The 21,515-nt window shown below is 35.4% G+C and overlaps 1 protein-coding gene across 2 annotated transcripts in view; it reads right to left on the bottom strand.

Moving 5' to 3' along the window:
• LOC111052006 overlaps window positions 1–21,515 on the bottom strand; it is a 469,556-nt gene that overhangs the window by 377,859 nt on the left and 70,182 nt on the right. For both annotated transcript variants that reach the window (XM_039435624.1, XM_039435625.1), the window contains exon 3: window positions 20,865–21,036. In XM_039435624.1, the coding sequence (XP_039291558.1) occupies window positions 20,865–21,036 (172 nt within the window). The remainder of the gene's footprint in view (window positions 1–20,864; window positions 21,037–21,515) is intronic.

Below are 21,515 nucleotides of genomic sequence, written 5' to 3'. Positions count from 1 at the left end.
CTGAGAGTATTCAGTTGAAATGGATAATAAATGTATGAGACGGAAACATAGGGGAGAATTGACAAAAGAGGAACCCTCAGTATTGATAGATCATATTATGTAAAATTATGAACATTCAATTGTGATTAAACTTATAAAAAACAGAGTTCAATAATTCTCGAGGAACAAGGAAACTTCACACTCTATTGTAATTTTAGAACTTGATATAATAATTGTGTGATGTATGAGGAGTTGTCTATTAAAGTAAGAGATCATTTCTAGAGTATAATTATATGCCATCTCATTTTTATTCGGATCAGTAGGCTATGTTCAAATTGAGAAGTTTGTTCTGAAATACATAGAATTGACGAAATTTCTCCCATGTTAACATTTCAAGTGAACTCTCAGTAATTATTATTCAGTAATCAATAAGAATTGTTAGAACTGGCTTGGATTCTAAAACTGATTAATGCCGTTAACGATTGATATAATGTATAAAACAATAATTGAACTTGTGAGAGGTACAATTGTCTACATTCCAAGTCGGATTGAGAGCCTTTAATTTGAAAAAAATATCAATTTAGATGGTATTGTCTGAATAGTAGAAAATTATTCGAGCTTAGGAGAGTTTTTTGAAATTACGAGAATTTATCCTCCACAAAAGAAATTGAAGAAATCTCTGAGAAATTGCATTTTATTTATATTACATGTAGACTATAGACCAAGAAATATGAGGTTGAGAATACAGCCGAGCCTCTTTATAACGAACCTCCACTTGACGAAATCCTCTACACAACGAATTTTCACCTGGTCCCATTACATTTTGGAGTTTTGGCTGCTTATTTAACTCTATTTTACGAATTTTGGACCTCTCAACACAAAGTTTTTTCTTGACTCTCAACATACAAAATGAAGTGTTTATAGCAAGCAGACGATCATTTTCAAGGAATTGTTCAGTTTCAGCAGAAAGGTCAATAGACTAAAAATGATGGAAATTCAGGTAGGAAGAAGATGGGTGGTGGACAGTTAATAGAGGTTGAAAGACATGTCGGAAATTGAATGCAAGTTACTCTAAATTGGATTTCAAGAACTTGTCATTTGTAGACCAGGCAGGTGAACGATTGGATTTTCTAAATGTTGCTTTTGTCACACATTTCAATTCTTTGAACTGTGTAAGATGATGATGGTTGTGACGACGTTGAGGAGAAGAATCCGTCAGATCAAGAAGTTCTAGAAGCTTTCAAAATTATCAGGCAAGGATTGAATCTGAAAAATAGTGTACCAGCCTTTTTATGTTCGACTGTTTGAATAGATGTGAGTTGTTTATTGAACGTGATGTTTTATTCAAATGCAAAATTCAACCGAAAATATCTCACTTTTTCAAATAAAACATTAAAAAATAGGGAAGTTGAGCTATTATAGTATTTATAGTGAAGTTATTGACAAAATTACCGTAATTTGCGTTCAATCTAATACAGTAGTAGTGTAAAAACTACCTAGATTAAAATTATTCGAGCTCAGGAGAGTTTTCTGAAACTAGGAGAATTTATCCTCCACAAAAAAAAAATGAAGAAATCTCGGAGAAATTGCATTTTATTTATATTACATGTAGGCTATAGACCAAAAAATATGAGGTTGAGAATATTTTCAAACTTGTGTTACATGATAGTAATAATTAACAGACCTGAACTTTATCTGTAATAGGAGTAATTCTCATTTAAAAAATGGGGAATGTGAAAGACTTAAATCTCATTCAAACTGCGCTGGACTTTTGCTCTCTTCTCGAGTCATAATGAGCGTTCTCAATTAGAAGAGTATTTATTAGAATAGCTATTGAAGAGTATTGAAAATCTATTAAGGATTAGAAGAATTAAATCTATTGAAGATTGAAAACCTATTGATATCACTTATTCATCCCAAGTTAGTTTCCTATTGACGAATCTCTAAATATAGAGTATTACTCTTATGTTTCAGATGTAAATTATTCTTCAAAATAGCTCTGTAAATTGTTCATGGAAATCAATGTATTACTCATTTACTTATTGTACAATGATTGTGTCAAGTCGCTTATACTCGTATATTGAGTTCAATTTAGCTTCAAAATCGATCGAGAAGAATTAACGTAACATCAAGCTGAAGAGAATCCAATGATACAAAGAATTCTCCTAGGTTTCTTGCAATTTGCTGTAGACGTATCATGAGATTATCATTAAAGAGAGACCATCTCAGGAATTTATCGTTTTTCACTAGTTTACTTTCCATAAATATATGTATTTTTCTCTATCATTTCTCCATTATTATATTTGTCTCACAGTTCCATTGTAGAGGGTTCCAATCAACATATTTATATCGGAGAGTTGTGTGAAGATGTTATTTCAGAAAATTATCGTTTTTTAGCATAGCATTATTCAAGGAATGTTGAACTCACGGAGATACGATAAATTAGAAAGCTCTAGAAAATCCTATCCTTCAGCGTGACTGTTTCATGATATCTGTCTCCAATAACTCTTTTTAATTGAAAAATCGCTCGAAGCATTAAAACATGAGAAAATGTGTCAATTCATCTATTGATTCAAGCAGAGAAATGTAACTACAGGAGCTCAATGTATTCAATTATTAATATCATTCAGATGAGAAATAAGATTTTGCTACCCCTTGAGAATATCTCCCATTCTAGGAAATCAGAGGAGATAATATGCTTATATTACTCATGCTCATTTCTATAGCTTGTTCATTCACATGCTAAACCTCTACTCATATCTCTCCAACGGTTCTCGACACCTCTCATCAAGCTCTCATACCAATGATAATCCATTACATTCCTTATCTAACTATTCAATCAATTAACAATCATTATAGATTCAATGAAAATATTGTGTTTTGAATAACTTCCTCAAAAGGTTTCTAAATGATACATGAATTTTACAATTACTAGAAAAATAAAAAAGAGTAAAAACTTCTCAACTACTTGGAAAAGCATATTTGTTCGTGGAAAAATGATTTCGTCAACAGGTGATGTCCCCCTCATTATTTATCGGAATGAGCTCGATTTGAAGTTTCATTGCAGATAATTGATTGGTGGAGGTTTTTATATTATATAGATTCCTTCTTTCTGAATCAGTGGATTTCATAAGAGAACATTATTGTTACATTCGTTATGTTTACATTTTCTCGAAAACTCTCATTAAGCTCTCCTCATATCACTTATAATCATTTCAATCATTTTAATCACTGACATTACATTTCTTATCAAACTATATTCGATCAATTAACAATCATTATAGATTCAATGAAAATATTGTGTTTTGAAAAACTTCCTCAAAAGATTTCTAAATGATACATGAATTCTACAATAACAGGAAAATTAAAAGAGATTAGAAATTTCTCTACTTGGAAAAACTTATTTGTTCCTGAAAAAACTTCTTTCTCAACAGGTGATTTCTCCCTTATTGTTTATCGGGATGTGCTCAATTTGATGTTTCATTGCAGATAATTTATTGATGAGTGGGTGTTTTTATATTATATAGATTCCTTTTTTTCTAAATCAGTGGATTTCATGGGAGAGCATTATCGTTGTCATTCGTTTTGTTTACATTTTTCTAAAATAAATAATAGTTGTGATTCAAGTTATGCCGGTATAAAAGTATAGAGGAAAACATTTCTCTTCATGATTTAATTATACGTTTCCATGAATTAAACTCAGTAATCTGGTGGCTGCTTTATCATACTTCTTCATACCTTAAATCAATATTGATCATTGGTGCTGCGTTAGAAAATGAATGAAGTTATCTGCTTTGTCTAATGACATACAAGGATCACAAACCCAACAGATACTGAAATTCCAGATACTGACTTCTGATACTGATACTGACTTTATCTATCTTATTATAGCCAGTTGCATTTCTATTCAAATTTTGTGAGAAATTGATGATTCTGGTTAAATTTGAAATTAAATTCCAAACAAGAATTATTTCTTAATAGCTAATTGTAATATAGGAAATGAAACTATTAATATTTTACATATGAATATAAGGAGTCTGAGGAAAAATTTTGAAGAGTTTATCATTGGTGCTGCGTTGGAAAATGAATGAAGTTATCTGCTTTGAATCATTTCTAATCAATTAATTGCTCTTTTTAGATTTTATTTTGTTTTATTTCTCAGTATAAGTTTTTCGGAAAAAATGTCACGTTTTGTTTCTTGTGGAGAAATTTGAAGTATTTCAAGATTATAACATGTGTATAATATTCTATCTGGTATACATTGGGAAACTACATACTTAAAATATGATAATTTGAATGAATGGAGACTATTCCATAGAATGTTTTCGTGTTATTGAGAAGGGGATGTTCACCTTATGAATAATACCAGAGACCAATGATGTGATTGTATCTAAAATAAAATAATAAAAAATGCAATAACAGTATATTTTTCTAAGGTAAAACCCAATAAAATAAGCCTACTGCTTTCCATAACTTCACAAAGCTAACCAACTATTCTCGTGATTTTGACAAGTTTTCTAGAATAATATTTGGTAGTGGTGTAAGTAATAAATAAAACATCAGTATCACAAAGTTTGTGCTTAATTTCAGCTACAATAATCATGAAAGAAATCACTCCAACTGCTGCTTCTGAACATCTTCCCTTATAAAATTTTCCCTATTAACATGAACAAGCAATGCTAATCCAAGTTATTTTTCTTGTTCTCTTCTGCCATTTAATCCAAGTGATCAATGTTAAAGCATAAATTTCTCTCACTGAAGACTGGAGATCATAACTATGTGAGAGAAGAAGTTCTGTGAGTGAATGGAAACGTTCACTTTGGTCAGTTTCAATCCTAAACTGCCTTTCTAGAGAGTGGAAGGAATGAGTAGAACTGGCAACGTCGGTGTAATCCGAAGACATTGCAAATATCTGCATCTATTGTATTGGTCAACCCTCCTTTTTCCTTACTCCTACGTCATGGTGTGTATGCTATCACCTCGTATAGCCGAAATTTGAGTGAGCCCGTTTAGACAGTTAAATTCCTATGAGAAAAAAAATTGAAATTTAACTTTTTTTTGTTATAGGGGTATTCATTTATAATTATCGAATATACATATAAAATTTCAGCTTGATTGGTGCATTGGGTCATGGTGAGCCCGTTTAGTGCAGAAAGTGTATGCCTCCTCGTTTGACCCCTCTTACTAAATACCAAACATAGCAGGGGCCTTGAATCCTCCTAGGATTCAACAATAACAAAATAATACTACAACTGGAGAATAATAATAGAGTTCATGATACTATTTACAAGTATGCCATACTTGGCATTAAAATCATTCGAAGTTCGAGGGTAGTGGAAACACTTTGTGTTATGGACGAGTCAGAGTTCCTTGTTGAGTCTTCAAGTGAACCACTCGTACAACTCCATCCTTTCCTGGATAGACATCAATAATGCGGGCTAGTGGCCATGTGAGAGGTGGAGTAGGTTGATGGATCATGACAAGATCTCCAACCTGTAGATTTTGATTAGCCTTGTTCCATTTAGTTCTTTGTTGAAGGGTGTGGATGTATTCCAAAAGCCATCTCTTCCAGATGTGTTGATGGAGTGCTTCAATAAGTTTCCAGTGTTTGAAGCGATTGAGGTTGACATCTTGATAATCTCCTTCAGGAATGGCAACCAATGGTGATCCAGTCAAGAAATGACCTGGTGTAGGGGCGGATTATATCAGTTGGATCATTTGACAGAGGAGTAAGAGATCGAGAATTTAGTATTGCCTCTATTTGAGTGATGAGCATAGTGAATTCAACAAGTGTCAGTATTTTTGTTCACCAATGACACTGTGGAGGTGGTGTTTGATACTCTTTATGGCTGCTTCCCAGAGGCCACCATGATGAGGAGCGGCAGGTGGGTTGAAGTGGAAAACGATGCCTTGATGAGCAGCAAACTCAGAAAGTAGGATTCGTTTTGACTTAAGAAGAGCCTGGAAAATATTGTTAGCACCAACAAAATTTGTCCCACAGTCAGAATAGAGGTTTTTACAGAGGCCACGCCGAGAAACAAATCTCTTCAAAGCAGCAATGAATGCTTCAGAGGACAAGTCAGTTACTACTTCAATGTGAATTGCTTTTGTCACCATGCATACAAAAGCACAGATGTAAGTAGTGGGTTATTACAGGAACAGCATATCCAAACAGGGGTGTGGCCTTGCCCCCAGGACCCAGGGACCTGTGCCAAGGCCAATTTCCTCCCCTCCCTCCAGGGGTGAGGGACCAGCAGGGGTCATTGACCTGTCTTGATTTGAGATGATTAAATGAGACTAATTCAACCTTCTCCATTTTAAATCTGATATTGTCAAAACTATTTTTAAGTTTCTCCTATTGTTTCTTCAAACTATCTTTGTATGTTACCAAATCCGCCTTTTCATTATCAAAGTCAGATCTTGTTAGAACCGTTTTCTTATGCTCACATAACTGATTTTCTAAATATTCCTTAGCATCTATCTCATTACTTTTACCATGTGAAACATGTCCAAACCTCTTCACAGACATGATGTAACTGGAAGGCTAAATACGACACTAACTTCAACCTTCCCTAATACATTCCTACTCAACTAGATCAAAAATAACCACCCACAATTCATTACATCTGTGATTGTAATTATATGATGATCATTGCTACATCCATATTCCTCAATTACAATATATAAGAATTCATACACTTCAGATAAAATTGGATACTTTAAACTTGAATTCAACCATTTACTATCATCTGACAATTCTTTATCATCATCATCTTCAACTTTACTATCATCCTCAGTACATTATTATGTATAAGACAAATAGTTCACAGTATTATTCTTGTACTGTTCCAGGATATCACCTTATTTTACAAACAACAAATTCCAACTTTACCAATCAAAGCAAGCATCATCCCATCAGCAATAGTGATTATCAAAGAACATCACACGTTTACAGAGAACAGTGAACTTTTGATCACTACATCAGAGAGTCATCTTACAGCAAACTTTGACTATACTAGACAAGGTATTATCAAGGGATTCCCATCAAGAGCAAACACTCAACAGTGGAAAACACTAGACTGGTGAGATCGGATTATTATTTATTATAAGAGTATTATGAAATAAACATTAGAAAAAACTACAGCTATTAATGAAAATGTGGTGAAATATAGATTTTCATTCATTGAAACCCAGTTGGATTTACAGTTGATTTTAACAACTTTGAAAGAAACAATATTCAACATTTTAATCAATGATTCAGTAATTTTTTATGGGAACATACGTTGGTTTATTGCTGTGAAAGTTCATCTGATAAAAATAGCACCTTTACTGCCAACATTGGATGGTCAAGAACAGACTATGAATATGGAGACAATTGCAACATTCCATAGCGCATCTTATAATATTATTAATATAAATCGAAATACTGATGAATTAATACATCAATTTGACTTAGCATCTAGTCAGTTGAATACTGGTTTGGGGTGAATTGTTTCTCATGGCTCTGGTTGGGTGGTGAATTGTATTTTAAATTTAGATGTCAATTTTCTAGAATATAATCCCATTTATGGTGGTGATTCAACATATATAGAAACACCGCCAGAACTTGTCAACAAGAGAGTTCTGATAAACATTAAAAATAATGATTCATATTGTTTTCTTTGGAGCATCTTGGCTTATTTTCATTATAGACATAGTAATTTGAATGTTCAATACTTGAAACAATTTACAAGGGAACTTTTAACTGATTCTATAAGATTTCCAATTTCTTCATGTGATATTTTAAAATTTGAAGGATTAAACCCAAACATAAGCGTAACTGTCGCCTATGACAGTGCCCATAAGAAATTTTTCCCATACCGTGTGACTACTCACAGAGAGTGAGAGTATAATATATACATTTGCTTCGGCTATTGAGAGAAATGTTACCCAAACTGTTCGCATTATGTTCTTATTAGCACAAGTCAGAATAAGAATGGGCTTAGCCGTCTTTTATGTCATTTAACAAATTGTAGAAAATCTGTTCATATATGTCCTTTCTGTTTCCACCAGTTTACATCAAATAAGAGAACTAATATTGATGGCAAGTTGAATTTACAAAAACACATTGAAATTTGTAGCGAATTTGGTGAACAGAAAGTCAGTCTTCCAAAGCCTGAGAAGAACATTCTTGAGTTTACAAACTATACATTTACAAAAAACTGTAAGTATATAATATATGCAGATTTTGAGTATTTTATAATACCAATAAATAATGAAGAAGAAGAGGAAGAAGTAGAAGAAGTCAGAGATAGCTCAGGTGAGGGTGAGTCACGAAGATCGAGGTCTTATACTGATAAAAGCACCAGACATATTGCTTGCAGCTATGCTTTTGTTGTTCTGAATGAGAATAGAGAGATTTGTATGGGTTCATATTTGTATAGAGCAGACTTTGTAGGTGAAAATATTATTGGAAAATTCTTGGAACATGTTACTAATATTGGTGATAAACTCTACAAGGATTTGATTGTAGAAACGCCCATGTTTGACTCAACAGAAGAAGAACAATGTATGTTTGATAATGCACAAACATGCAGATTTTGTCAAAAACCTTTCACACCTGCCAATATCAAGGTGAAGGATCACAATCATGCTACTGGTCTTTTTGAAAAAGCTGCTCATGCAACATGTAAACTTAATGCTAAGAAACCTACTTTCATTCCTTATGTATTCCATAATTTTAGAGGGTATGATAGTCATTTTGTAATACAAGCTTTAGCTTTCAATAACAATAAATTGAGATGCATTGCTAATGGCAGAGAAAAATTTTTAACAATCAGTTTAGGTCATATTAGATTCATAGACAGTTTACAATTTTTCAATACTTCATTAGATACTTTAGTGAAGAATCTAGCTTATTGTGATGACTATAGAACAACATTCAAACGACTGTGTTCAATTTTCAATGATCAGTCACAACAGAAACTATTTTTAAGAGAAGGGGTATATCTATATTCTTATATTGATAAACCCCATAAATTCAATGAAAACTGGTTACCATCTATAGGACATTCTTATAACAGTCTAACTGAGAAAGCTTTAGATGAAGTTGATTATAAACATGCACAAGAGGTTTGGAGGGTTTGTTCTATGAAAACTTTTGATGATTATCATGATAATTATCTTTTGAGAGACATCCTCTGCTTATCAGATGTATTTGAAGATTTAAGATATATCTTCTATAAAAATTACGGTCTTGATGTAGCTCAATTTTTATCATTATTAGCTCATTACTCATTTCAGGCTATGCTATATGAAACTAAAGTTAAATTAGAGTTATTGACTGATCCATGTATGCACCTTCTCTTTGAATCATCAATACAAGGTGGTTTATCTGTGATTCCAAACAGATATGCGGAAGCCAACAACCCCTACATGAATAATGAATATGATAGTGGAAAACCTACATCCTATTGTTGCTACCTTGATGCAAACGGCTTGTATGGTTTCTGTATGACAAATTATCTGCCTTATGGTGGTTTCAGGTAGTTGAAATATCTTCCTTCAATGTATTTAACATCCCAGATGATGCTAAAACAGGCTATATCCTAGATATGGATTTGAATTACCCCTTTCATCTTCATGATGAACACAACGATTACCCTTTATTAGGAAAGGTTGAAGTTAGTGTCTTATTCACTCTTTCAGTTACAACATGTCTGTGGACAGGTTTGGACATGTTTGACATGGTAAAAGTAATGAGATAGATGCTAAGGAATATTTAGCAAATCAGTTAAGTGAACATAAGAAAACAGTTCTAACTAGATCCGACTTTGATAAGGAAAAGGCGGATTTGATTACATCCAAAGATAGTTTGAAGAAACAATTGAAAGAACTTAAAAAAACAGTTTTGACAATATCAGATTTTGATAAGGAGAAGGCTGAACTAGTGTCATTTGATCATCTCAAATCAAGTTTGAAGATAATTACTAGAAAAGCAAAGACTAGTATTAATAATCTATTAACTAAAGATGAGTACCAAGAAGAAAAGGTTGGATTTGTTAGTTATGATAATCTTAAGACTGGAATTAGGCTATTAGAAGAGAGTATGATAGATTATGTATACAATAATGCTGAATTCAAGCAATATATTCATGATGCAATGTACCGATAAGCATATAATCTGATAGGAGAATGTGTAATGGCTTCAAGAACATTTGATTAGGCAGAGCTTGAAGGTCGCGGCTTCATATTAGAACATAGTGTGGAGGATTTTTTTCGAAGAATTAGAATGTCTAAACCAGAGATTCCATTCAATAAGGATGATTTTTTAATGCCAGAAGAACATCGATTAAAACATCGATATGATGGTTATATCCAAAAAAAAACCTTCTGACTAGGATAGAAGGCTGGCTTTGAGCAGAATGGTAGATTTGAATGTGGAGGGGGGGATCTAACTGATGAAAATGGGTGGAGATAAAAGGTTTATGACTTGAAGTGGGCGGAGGTAACAGGTCAATGACCCCTGCTGGTCCCTCACCCCTGGAGAGAGGGAGATTTGGCTTTGGCACAGGTCCCCGGGTCCTGGGGGCAAGGCCACGCCCTTGTTTGGATATGCTGTTCCTGTAATAACCCACTACTGATGTAGGCCTTGGTGATAGAAGTGGAGCATAGATTATACACTTTGATGTTGAATGGACCACCGTAATCAATTCCAGTATTGCAGAAAGGACGAGTGGGTGTCACTCAAGGCTGAGGTAGTTGTCCCATTGGTGGAATGTCATGGCGAGGTTTATGTCAAAAACAGACATGACATTTGAAAATTTGAGAGCGGATTGTACTGCTTGCAGAGAGGATCCAGACATGTTGTGCAAGGAGAGATTGAGTTAATTGAGCTCCAGAGTGTAGATATTGTTTGTGGTAGGAATCAATCAGGAGGTTGACCACATGATGAGGTTTTTGAAGGATGACAGGATGTTTAAGATCCATTGATGGATGGGATTAATTTAAGTGACTTCCAACTTGCAGGAGACACTCATCATCGACAAATGGAGAAAGGCGGTAGAGTGAGGTTGATACTGTAGAAGATTTTTCCTTTTTGAGCATGTCAATGTCTTGTCAAAATGCTGAGTCTTGAACTTGCTTGAAAACTGCACATTTTGCATCAGTCAATTCCTGGGAGGTGAGAGATCCAAGCCTTTTCTGTGGATGACGAGTATTATAAATGAGGCATAGGATGTAGACCATAACATGCTAAAGTTGACTGAATGGAGAGAATTTATGAAGTGGATCCCATTCTTGAGGCGCAGTAGCAATAAGAGTGACGGGAGATAGAGGTTTGCTTTCATCAGTCTCAGCCAGTTCCACAGGAGTGAATGCAGGAGTTGGCCAGATGTCAGGAGGTTCCTGTAGCCAGGATGGGCCTGTACACCTCAAGTTGTGACAAGCAGATTCCGCAGGAAGTATTCCACCTGAGGCACAATCGGCAGGGTTCTGTTCACCAGAAATATGTCTCCAGCTGTCACATGGTACCAGTTTTTGCGTTTGAGCAACACGGTTTGCCACAAAAGTTTTGAGGCGATGAGGGGAGTTTGCAGCCAAGTCAAGGTTACAGCAGAATCACACCATAATGTGATAGAAAAGAACTCCAATTTTTTATGAAAGGTTGAGATGACATATGAGGTCAACTGAGAAAGTAAGTGAGCAGCACACAATTCCAAACGTGGTAGAGTGAGTTTTTTCAAAAGGGCTACTCGAGTTTCAGAAACAAGTAACTGAGCATTGGCAGAAGTATCATTCTGTGATGATCTGAGGTATATCACTGCAGCGAATCCACGTTCAGAAGAATCAGCAAAGCCATGTAATCCAGTATTGCTAGACTGGAATGATTTTAGAGCTTGTGGTATTGAAATGTCTTGGAGTGTGGCTGAGGTGTCAACGAAATCTCGCCACATTGCCAGCAATTCAGGAGGCAAATGTTGATCCCAATCTAGACCTTTTGTCCAGAGTAGTTGCATGAAGCATTCAGCCCACAATACCACTAGAGAGAGAAGGCCACAGGGGTCATAGATCTTGGCAATCACGCTTAATACCATGCGTTTAGTTGTAGCATCATGAGGTAGGTTGAGGTTATATGTAGAACAATCACTTGATGCTGACCACTGGATGCCCAGGATTGTGGAGTGAGGTTGTTGATGATCATCTTGAAGAAATGCTGGAGTCTCAAGGTGACCATCAGGCAGGCTGAAAAGAATTGAGTTGGAATTTGAAGTCCATTTTCGTAGTTCAAATCCACCATGTTTGAGGAGTGAGATCAGTTGTTGTTGTTGTAGTCTTGAAGCCTCTTCTCCAGAGTCTGCACCGGCAATGACATCATCAACAAAGGTTTGAGAGCGCAGAATTTCAGCAGCTTCTAGATAGGAGTCACCTTCCTCAGTGGCAAGTTGGTGAAGAGTTCGAATAGAAAGATACGGAGAGCAGCTCATTCCATATGTTACTGTAGTCAACTTGAAGACTGAAGCAGATTGAGTAGGATCAGTACGCCATAGAATCAACTGATAGCACTGATCATCAGGATGAACTTTGATCTGCCTGTACATTTGGCGTATATAACAAGAGAAAACAATCTTGTGCAGTCGGAAGATAAGCAACAAATCACAAATGTTAGTCTGCATTTTCCTTCCAGTAAGCAGAATCTGGTTTAAGGAAATACCAGTTGTGGTTTTGGCACTGGCATCAAATACAGTACGTAGGCGAGTAGTAGGTACTACTGGATTCTTTGAGAACTCCATGATGAGGTAGAAAATAATGTGTAGTAGGTAGATCAGCGGGGTTAGTCAATTCCATATGACCTAATGTCAGATACTCTGACATGAAATCAGCATATAAAGACTGAAAGTGTGGTTTAGCCTTGAATTTTCTCTCTATTGAATTCAACCTGTGTTCAGAAGTGACTTTAGACTGACCCAAAGGAGGGTGTTGGGCCTTGAATGGCAGTCTGACACAAAATCGTCCAGATTCATCACGGGAATAGGTTGAGAGGAAATGTTCATTGCATAGACGTTCTTCTTCAGATTTTTTAGAAGCCATTGGAGGTTCTTCTTCTCCCAAAAGCGTTGGAGAGAGTTGTGCAAATCCAAATAAATTATTGACAGCCAAGAGTGTGGTTGATGGTTGTAGAGCAAGGGAAGAATCAACTTGAGGTTTAGCTGGAGTTTCACCCATAACTATAAAACCGAAATGAGTCCCAATTAAACTTGGCAGACCAGGACCGAGGTGATAAACGATTTGGTTGAGCAGAAGAGGATAGACTGAAGCACCAAAAAGAATATCTATGCCTCCAGCTAGATGAAACGTGGGATCAGTCAGAAGATATGGTCGTACTTTCTGTAAGACCTCAGGAGCAATTTCCGTGCGGGGTAGATTTACACAAATTTTATCAATAATCAAGAATTCTTGATTGGATGAAATAATATTGCCACTCAGAGTTTCAATAGTGAGAGAGGTGAGTCCCTTAGAACGTATGGGCGATTGAGAAAATCCAATAACACTGTGGTTACTCTTAATGCGAGGTGCACACAATAATTGTGCAGCATTTTCAGTAAGAAAACATGATTGACTACCAGAGTCAACAAGTGCGCGGAAAACGTGGCTGTTTCCATGAGGAAAGGTAATTTTAACAAGCAAGGTTCCAAGTAGTGCTGTAGAGGTTGAATGATGAGGGCGCTGATGAGTATCAGTAGTGGTCAGTACAACAGGAGGAGGTGTCATGTTGATTTGAGGTTGAGCTGAGGTATCTCCATGACTGCTTGATTTGAGAGGTGTCGTGTTGTTAGATGAATGGTTATTTTCAAAATGTAGTAGAGTATGGTGTCTTTTATGACAGGTAGAGCAGTTAGCTTAAGACTTACATTTTTCGAGAGTGTGGTTTCCTAAACAGGAAATGCATCGTTTGTTTTCTTTGACAATCTGAAAGCGTGTCTTGGGTGCATCATTTTTGAAAGCCGGACATGAATAAATTCTATGATCATTGTTTTGGCAAACAAAACATTCAAATGGTTTTGTTTCATGTTTGATTTCATCATTATAATTCATCAATGTGACCTTGTTAGTACGCAAATTCCTAATTATTTTAGGAGAATATTCATTTTCTGATGCTGAAGTAGACAATGAAACGGTTTTAGGTGCAGAAGTGGAGTGGAGATTTGAATTTTCAATTTCATTGCACTCTTGAGTTAAAAATGTAATTATTTCTTTTGCTTCTGCGAGAGCGGTCTCACTAGTTTTGTTCAAAGAACGAAAATGCTCGAACTTTTTTTTGAGGTTGTTATCCATTTTTCGCATTATAAGAGCACATAGTAAAGGATTATTAGCGGTTATATCAATTTTTAATCCCTTTAATGCTTGAGTATTCTCATTGTAGGAGTTGAAAAATTTCCTCATTTGAGACGGTTGATATTAGATAAATCTAGAATTTTGTTGAGGTGAAGTGATATCAATCGTCGAGGTGAATTATAACGTTCCTGAAGCAAATCATAGGCTACCTGATAATTACTATCAGTTATTGGTAGTGATTTTATGAAATCAAGCCGTTCTCCTGAGATAGAGCCCAACAGATATTGAAGTTTGATTACACCTGATAGCGTAGGATTTGAGTGAATACTCGAATCAAATGAATTAATAAATGATGTCCAATCGAGAGGGTCGCCAGAGAAATGTTTCAAGTCAAGCTTAGGTAAGCGAACGACCTGTTCATGTTCAGGTTTTGACTTTGACAATTTCATTTCTATGTTTTTAATGTGAGGTTGATACAATCAATCATCTCATCTGCGCTGTTTAGTGGTGAGTAATTAGGTGTGAACTTGTCATCTACCTCTAATTGCAATTCGTGATAGACATCCAGTGACTCAGATAAATCTGATCTTAATATGTTCAAAGATTTAGAACGAACTAGCAATTTCTGATAAATCTCCTTATCAGAGATCTTTTTTGACATATCATATCTGAATTTGTTCAAATGCATTGTTCTTTTTGGCAGTGACTACTGCTAGAGATTCAGCCATGATGACTAGTAACTTGATAACAATAAGGTTTTATCACAATTCAAATTGACAATAATAACTTGAGGTACAATAAATAATTGAGATTGCAAGAATAGCCATAAGAAGCTAAGAGAATTACTATAAAACAATGCAATTATCGGAATTGAGGTTTTTTAAAAGTACAATTTGAAAGAAAAGTTGGCTTATATGAGGCATAAGAGGAAATAAGTCGAATAATATTCGAAATATACAGTTAATAATGCGGTTTCACAATAGAAATTAATAGACTGAGAATTCAATTGAAGTAAGCCATTATTTGAATTGAAGTAACTGAAGTTACAGTACAAGTTGTATAGATATATAATGTAGTCATTAGGCATGACAAGGTATGATGAAAATAAACCGAATAGTATTTCAAGTTAGAAATAAGTAATTGAGTTTTACAATTACAAATCAATATAGTTATATAAGTTCACTTAATAACAATGAGTATTTACTACAATAAGTAATTTGCCACAAGTCATCAACTTATTTTTATTGAATAGCAAAGGGCAGTAGAGGTTCAAGTTCAAAATGAACATGTTGAGAGGGAGAAAATAATTATAGTCGAGAGAAATAACAGAATTGTTCCATTACAATTCGCGATAAGTGCCAAGCAGTAAAACAATGGGTTGATTGTACTGACAGAGTAGCAGTAAATTGAAGCCAAATTGAGTAATGAACAAATCTTGACTTGCGCAATAATGATATTCAGTAATCGTGTTTGAACGTTGGAACAAACTGAATGACTGATAGCTTGAATGAGAAGCAAATGGACATAAAATTTCCAATAAAATAAAAATATTGATTCACAAATTTGGCCCGGTAAACCAATTATTCGGGATTGAGGATATTGAAGAAATAGAAGGAGTAGAGAATAAGACTGTATTAAAATTGTGGACCAGAGGAAGAGGTGAGGATACCACAAAACGCGATGCGAGGATAAAAATAATGACATTTATAAATGAATCTAAATACCTTGATATTGTTCCTTTCCACCATATGTAGTTGAAGCGTTGGTTCGTTGGTGTCGCCACACGTAGCGTCGATGATTAATTTCTTGTAGCACTTTTAGGTATTTCACTATTTGCGGTAAAAGGTCGGAAATGAGGTGGAACAATATTGCGGGTATAATAATCTATCATAATAAGAATTAAATGAGGTTTTCCACAATACTGGTAATAGGAGGTTATAACGAGAGCGGTTTGAACGAGAGTGGTTTAGAAATTTCTCCTGATGGTCACTTGCTACGAATGCAAAAACAGGGATGCTTCCACTGAACACATTACAAAGCGTAACCGTGCAACCACAACTAACTAACAGGGGGCTGGCGGCAAATTACAAATTAGCTTAGGACTCTCAAGCTACAATAAAATGATAATACTGAATACGAAACAGCCAACTTATTCAATAGGAATGTATGATCAACAGTATCGAATGCTTTAGAAAAATCAAATAGGGTGAGGATGGTGCATTTTCTTTGGTCCATAGCTAACCTTATATCATCAATGACACGAAGCAGAGCTGTCTCGGTTGAATGGAATTTCCTAAAGCCTGATTGAAAGTTATGAAGCTTACTATTGTCTAGAAATTTTACAACCTGAGCATGAATGAGTCTTTCTAGCACTTTGGACAATGCAGGTAGAATACTGATTGGTCTAAAATCCTCAACTTTATTTGTTGATGGAACTTTATTTAAAGTGGAGTGAGACCGGATGATAGGAAAGTGAGAAATACCTATACCTAAAAATTTAAAAGAAGTAAGAAGCATTTTAGGAATGTTGGGTTATTATCGGAAGTTTATAAAAAATTTCGCCCAGATGACAGAACCGTTAACAAAACTACTCAAAAAAAAGAATCAAATTTAAAATAAAAGATGATGTGAAGGATGCAGTCGCAAAGTGTAAGGAAGCGATCTGCACAGTTCCGGTACTCAATTTCCCTGATCTACAGAAACCTTCCACACTGACAACAGACGCCAGCATGGTGGCCATTGATGGAGTTTTATCACAGGGGGATAGACCCGTTGCCTTTGCTAGTAGGAAATTAATACCAGCTGAAATACGTTATAGTACTATTGAGAGAGAATTATTGGTCATTGTATGGTGTGTAGAGAATTTTTGTCCTTATCTGTATGGTAATGAGTTCGAATTGCTAACAGATCACATGCCATTACTCTGGGTAGATAAGTTGAAAGAAACTTCAGCAAGAATAACAAGGTGGAAGGAGAAATTAGCTGTGTATAATGATTTTAAAATCAAGAATATCAAAGGAATCGATAATGTAGTCGCAGGTTGTTTATCAAGAAACATCAACCCATTGTCAGTTGATTCAGAGGAGGAAAATGTTATTGACCAATATTTCAGAGAACTGGCGGCGAACGAATGGAGCCCAGCATCATTTGACATGGAATTATTGGATGCTGACGAAAGGAATGAACAGAATGAAATGGAGGTATTACATGACATCATTGATAATAAGCGGAATCATCTCATTCTAAAGAAAAAAGAAGAAGGAATTATTGAAACACAAATACATAGGTACGACCCTATTAGTAAGACGACAATAAGTAATCCACCGGAAACGTTAGATAATGAACTTAGCAGTACAATTAGACAGTTGACAACACAAGGGAAAATATATTACGTATACTCAGAAGACCAGCTATTTGTGGAAAAGATTAAAGAACTATATAAGGGTGTTGAATGGAATAGAGATATCAGAATGATTATGTGCACCAAAAAGGTAGAAACGGTGAAGGATGAAGAACGTCGAAGTGATATCATTAGACAATATCATACAGGGAGAACAAATCATCGAGGAGTGGAGGAAACAGTTGAACATTACAAAAGACAATACTTTCGACTGAATATGATAAAAACAGTAAGTGATATTCTATGTCGATGTGTGACATGTGAGCGAGTTAAATATGATAGAACACCCTACAGAACACCATTACAGTTAGCTCCAACACCCGAACGACCTTTCCATACTGTAGAGGTGGACGTATTCTATTATAATAAAGAGAAATATCTCACTTCAATCGATCGATTCACCAAATTGGCAACTGCTTGGCCACTCGAGAATGAAACAGCTTATTGTCTAGTTGTAAATTTAATACGATTGTTTGGATTATATCAGACTCCTCACGAATTAGTTATGGATCGCGGAAAAGAGTTCTGCAACAACCATGTAAAAGCCGTACTTGAAGAATATGGAATAAAGAGTCACTACACAACAACGGAACACCCGCGATCTCATAGGATGATAGAAAGATTGCACAGTACACTGACAGATCATCTACATTACTACATCTCCTGGAAGCAGATAAGCTCATCGCAGGCAAGAAAGCCATGGCAAGAGCGATATTTTCTTACAATAATAGCATACACTCAACCACGGGAATTACACCGTTCGAATTGAAGGATCATCAGGAAGTGCAGGAACCAGTCAGACAGAAAATATGTGACAACAAACTCGTTAGTCACACATTATAATACAAAAGCAGAAGAAATTGAAAGTAAGATTCAAGTTGGAGACAAGGTGTTCAAAAAGAATCACTACAAAAGGAGAAAGACTGATCAACGATTTGTGGGTGCGTATGTGGTTCAGGCTCTACTACCACGGAATCGTTTAAAGTTGAAGAAGGTGAATGATGTGTCTTCGCGACATGAAATAGTTCACATGCAGCAAATCAAGAGATTGAAAAAACATCCACATTACAATCACAGAAGATAATTTTTTTCTGTTTTTCCTCTTTTCTCTTTCTCATATCCTTGTTTGTTAACTTATTTATTTTGTTTTGTGAATCTTAGAGATAGTAGTGACTGGGGGGGAGGAGTTAGGTGAGCAGCCGGCTTCCCCACCAATTACATTTTACTATCTCTAAGATAAGATGATAGAGCAGCTTGCAATAAATTAATTGTCGAGAGGCAGTCGACATCGAGCTCTTGCAACATGAAGATCAGTCTTTTTTTTGAAAAACACAATCACCTTCTCAGTCGATTCAACTCACATAATTGAATATGATTAGAGGATTGTGGATTATCATTTATTACTTATATTATGGTAAGTTTGTTAATGATGCTATGCACTTCAAATCTGCTCTGCACTTCCAAGTCAGATTGGTAAAGCAGTTCTATGAGCACTGTCTTAAATACATATCAGATTCCCCCACCATGAAGAGCTTACAAGAATTTAATAACACCATTATAATAAGAGCTATCGGAAAATGTCAGAGGACTTTTCTTATTATGTGGTCAAGATACATAATATCCATATATTTTAGAATGATATTTGATAAAAAAAAACAATTATTTAGAGTGAAAGTCTTGTGGGTCAGTTTTTCTCAATTATCTTGTTATTTAAGATAGTTATCAAAAAATTACATTTCTCATTCTTCTCATCAAAATACATTGATTGCGATGAGAAATAATTGTTTTTTAATTGAAAATAATTTTTTCTAATTTCCCAATATTTATCCATTAACATACTTCTTATTAGAGTTATCAAAAATGTTGAAAGACTTTTCTTATTCTGTGGTCAAGATACATAATATCCATATATTTTTTCTTTCCTTGCCCAATTATCATAGGTAAGGAAATTATTGCTTTCCAAAAAAATTTAAGGTACCCCAATTCCATGTTTTCTATACGTTTCAAGGTCCCCTGAGTCCAAAAACATTATTTTTAGGTGTTGGTCTGTGTGTGTGTATGTGTGTGTGTGTGTGTGTGTCTGTGAACACGATAACTCAACCAATTGACTCGATATTTTAAACTTAAGGTCCTTATACCATGAGGATCCGACAATAAGAAATTCAATGAAATTCAGTTCAAAATGGCGGAGAAAATTGCGGATAATGGCTAAAAAACCATGTTTTTCACGGTTTTCTCAAAAACGGCTCTAATCATTTTCTTCAAATTTATACACTAGATAGCTATTTATGAGCCATATCACCAGCTTAGGTTTGATGACCTTGAACGTTGGAAACAAGGTCAAGGTTGTCCCAAAAGCCTCCATTTCTCTCTACTCCTATTCTCTATAGCTTATAACCTATACTGCACACCCTATACCCTATACTCCACAACTCATACCCTATAACGCACGCCCTATACCCCATGCTCTATATTTTATACTTTATACCTAACATCCTATACCCCAAACACTATAGATTATACCACGGAGTAAGGAACACTCATTGTTATGTTATTCTGTGCTTATACCCTACATCTCATATACTCTAACAACTATAACCTTTACCCAGTACCGGTCCCGCAGTTTCAAATTGCGTTTCCTCTATCAAATCTCTATACCGGACCCTATTCAACTATATCTTTAATACCCACTAACAACTCTATAGATCCACCATACCTATACCCCATAGCTCTCATCCTAAACCCTATAGTAAAACCTTTTTCCGGACTCGCAGATTTAGTTTGCCTGCCAACAATCCACAGTTGGTTCAGACTGCCTACTACTTTTCTAAATAGAATTATTTGTAGGGATCTGATATCCGGATAAGTCTCATTGTATAGGATTAACTTAATCCCTTTCAACACCCACCCAAGGCCTGAGGGCCGAAACGGTCAGCAACGGCATGGGCGAACACTCTTCCCTTGAATTTAAATACTTAGCGACAAAAGCAGAGGGTAAAGAATCAGGATGGGTGGAGAAGTGTAGGTCCGGTATCTTCACAAGTCAGTATGGCTACAAAACCCGACCCATATCCGACTGAAGCTAGTGAGCATTGTAGCAATAATTCGCAATTATTAGATGACCTGCTAAGAGGTGGAATAGGTGTATCTAATAAAACAAGTGAACACTAACCTTTCTATTGTAGTCCCTGCAGTTCCAAACCTCTTGTCTGATGACCACGAAATGTTCAGCCACATTCAGCCTCTCTTTTGGAGACTGTTCAAATCGATTTCTGTTAGACCACTTCAACACCTCCAAATCATGATTTCCATTGTAGAGTGTCTTCTCCGATAATGCTGTACACCTTAAAATGGATTACTTGTTAATTAAAATACCGGAGTTCTGTATTGTATTATATTCATCTTTACTATAATTAGGGAAGAACTGGCTAAGGCCCGCCGCAAAGTAGACCCATGCTAATCCACGGGAAGCAACCCACGCCGAGTGATGCATTGTAAACCATTGCTTTAGAATTATTCATAATCAATCAGCAGAAATGTGGATTATTCCACATATATGTATTATATGTATTACACGGATGTCTAGAGAAGCCTAGCAATGGTTCACAAAACATTCCACGGTCTACTTTGCGGTGGGCCTTATAAGATTATAATCTTAGCCAAGTAAATACTAATAAGTATAATAAAGAATAAAGAATAAAGAATATGTTCCAAGTGTCTGATGCTATAAGATAGGACTTGAAAGTTTCTTTGGAATCTTAATGGATGATTTGTACCATGTGACCGAGCTAACCAATCAGAAGCGTGACAGTCAATGGCCATA

This window comes from Nilaparvata lugens, chromosome 9 (assembly GCF_014356525.2).
Source record: "Nilaparvata lugens isolate BPH chromosome 9, ASM1435652v1, whole genome shotgun sequence".
NCBI classification, from domain to species: Eukaryota; Metazoa; Arthropoda; class Insecta; order Hemiptera; family Delphacidae; genus Nilaparvata; species Nilaparvata lugens.
Note: the sequence above shows the minus strand (reverse complement) of the source record. Positions and strands in the feature narration are given on the sequence as shown.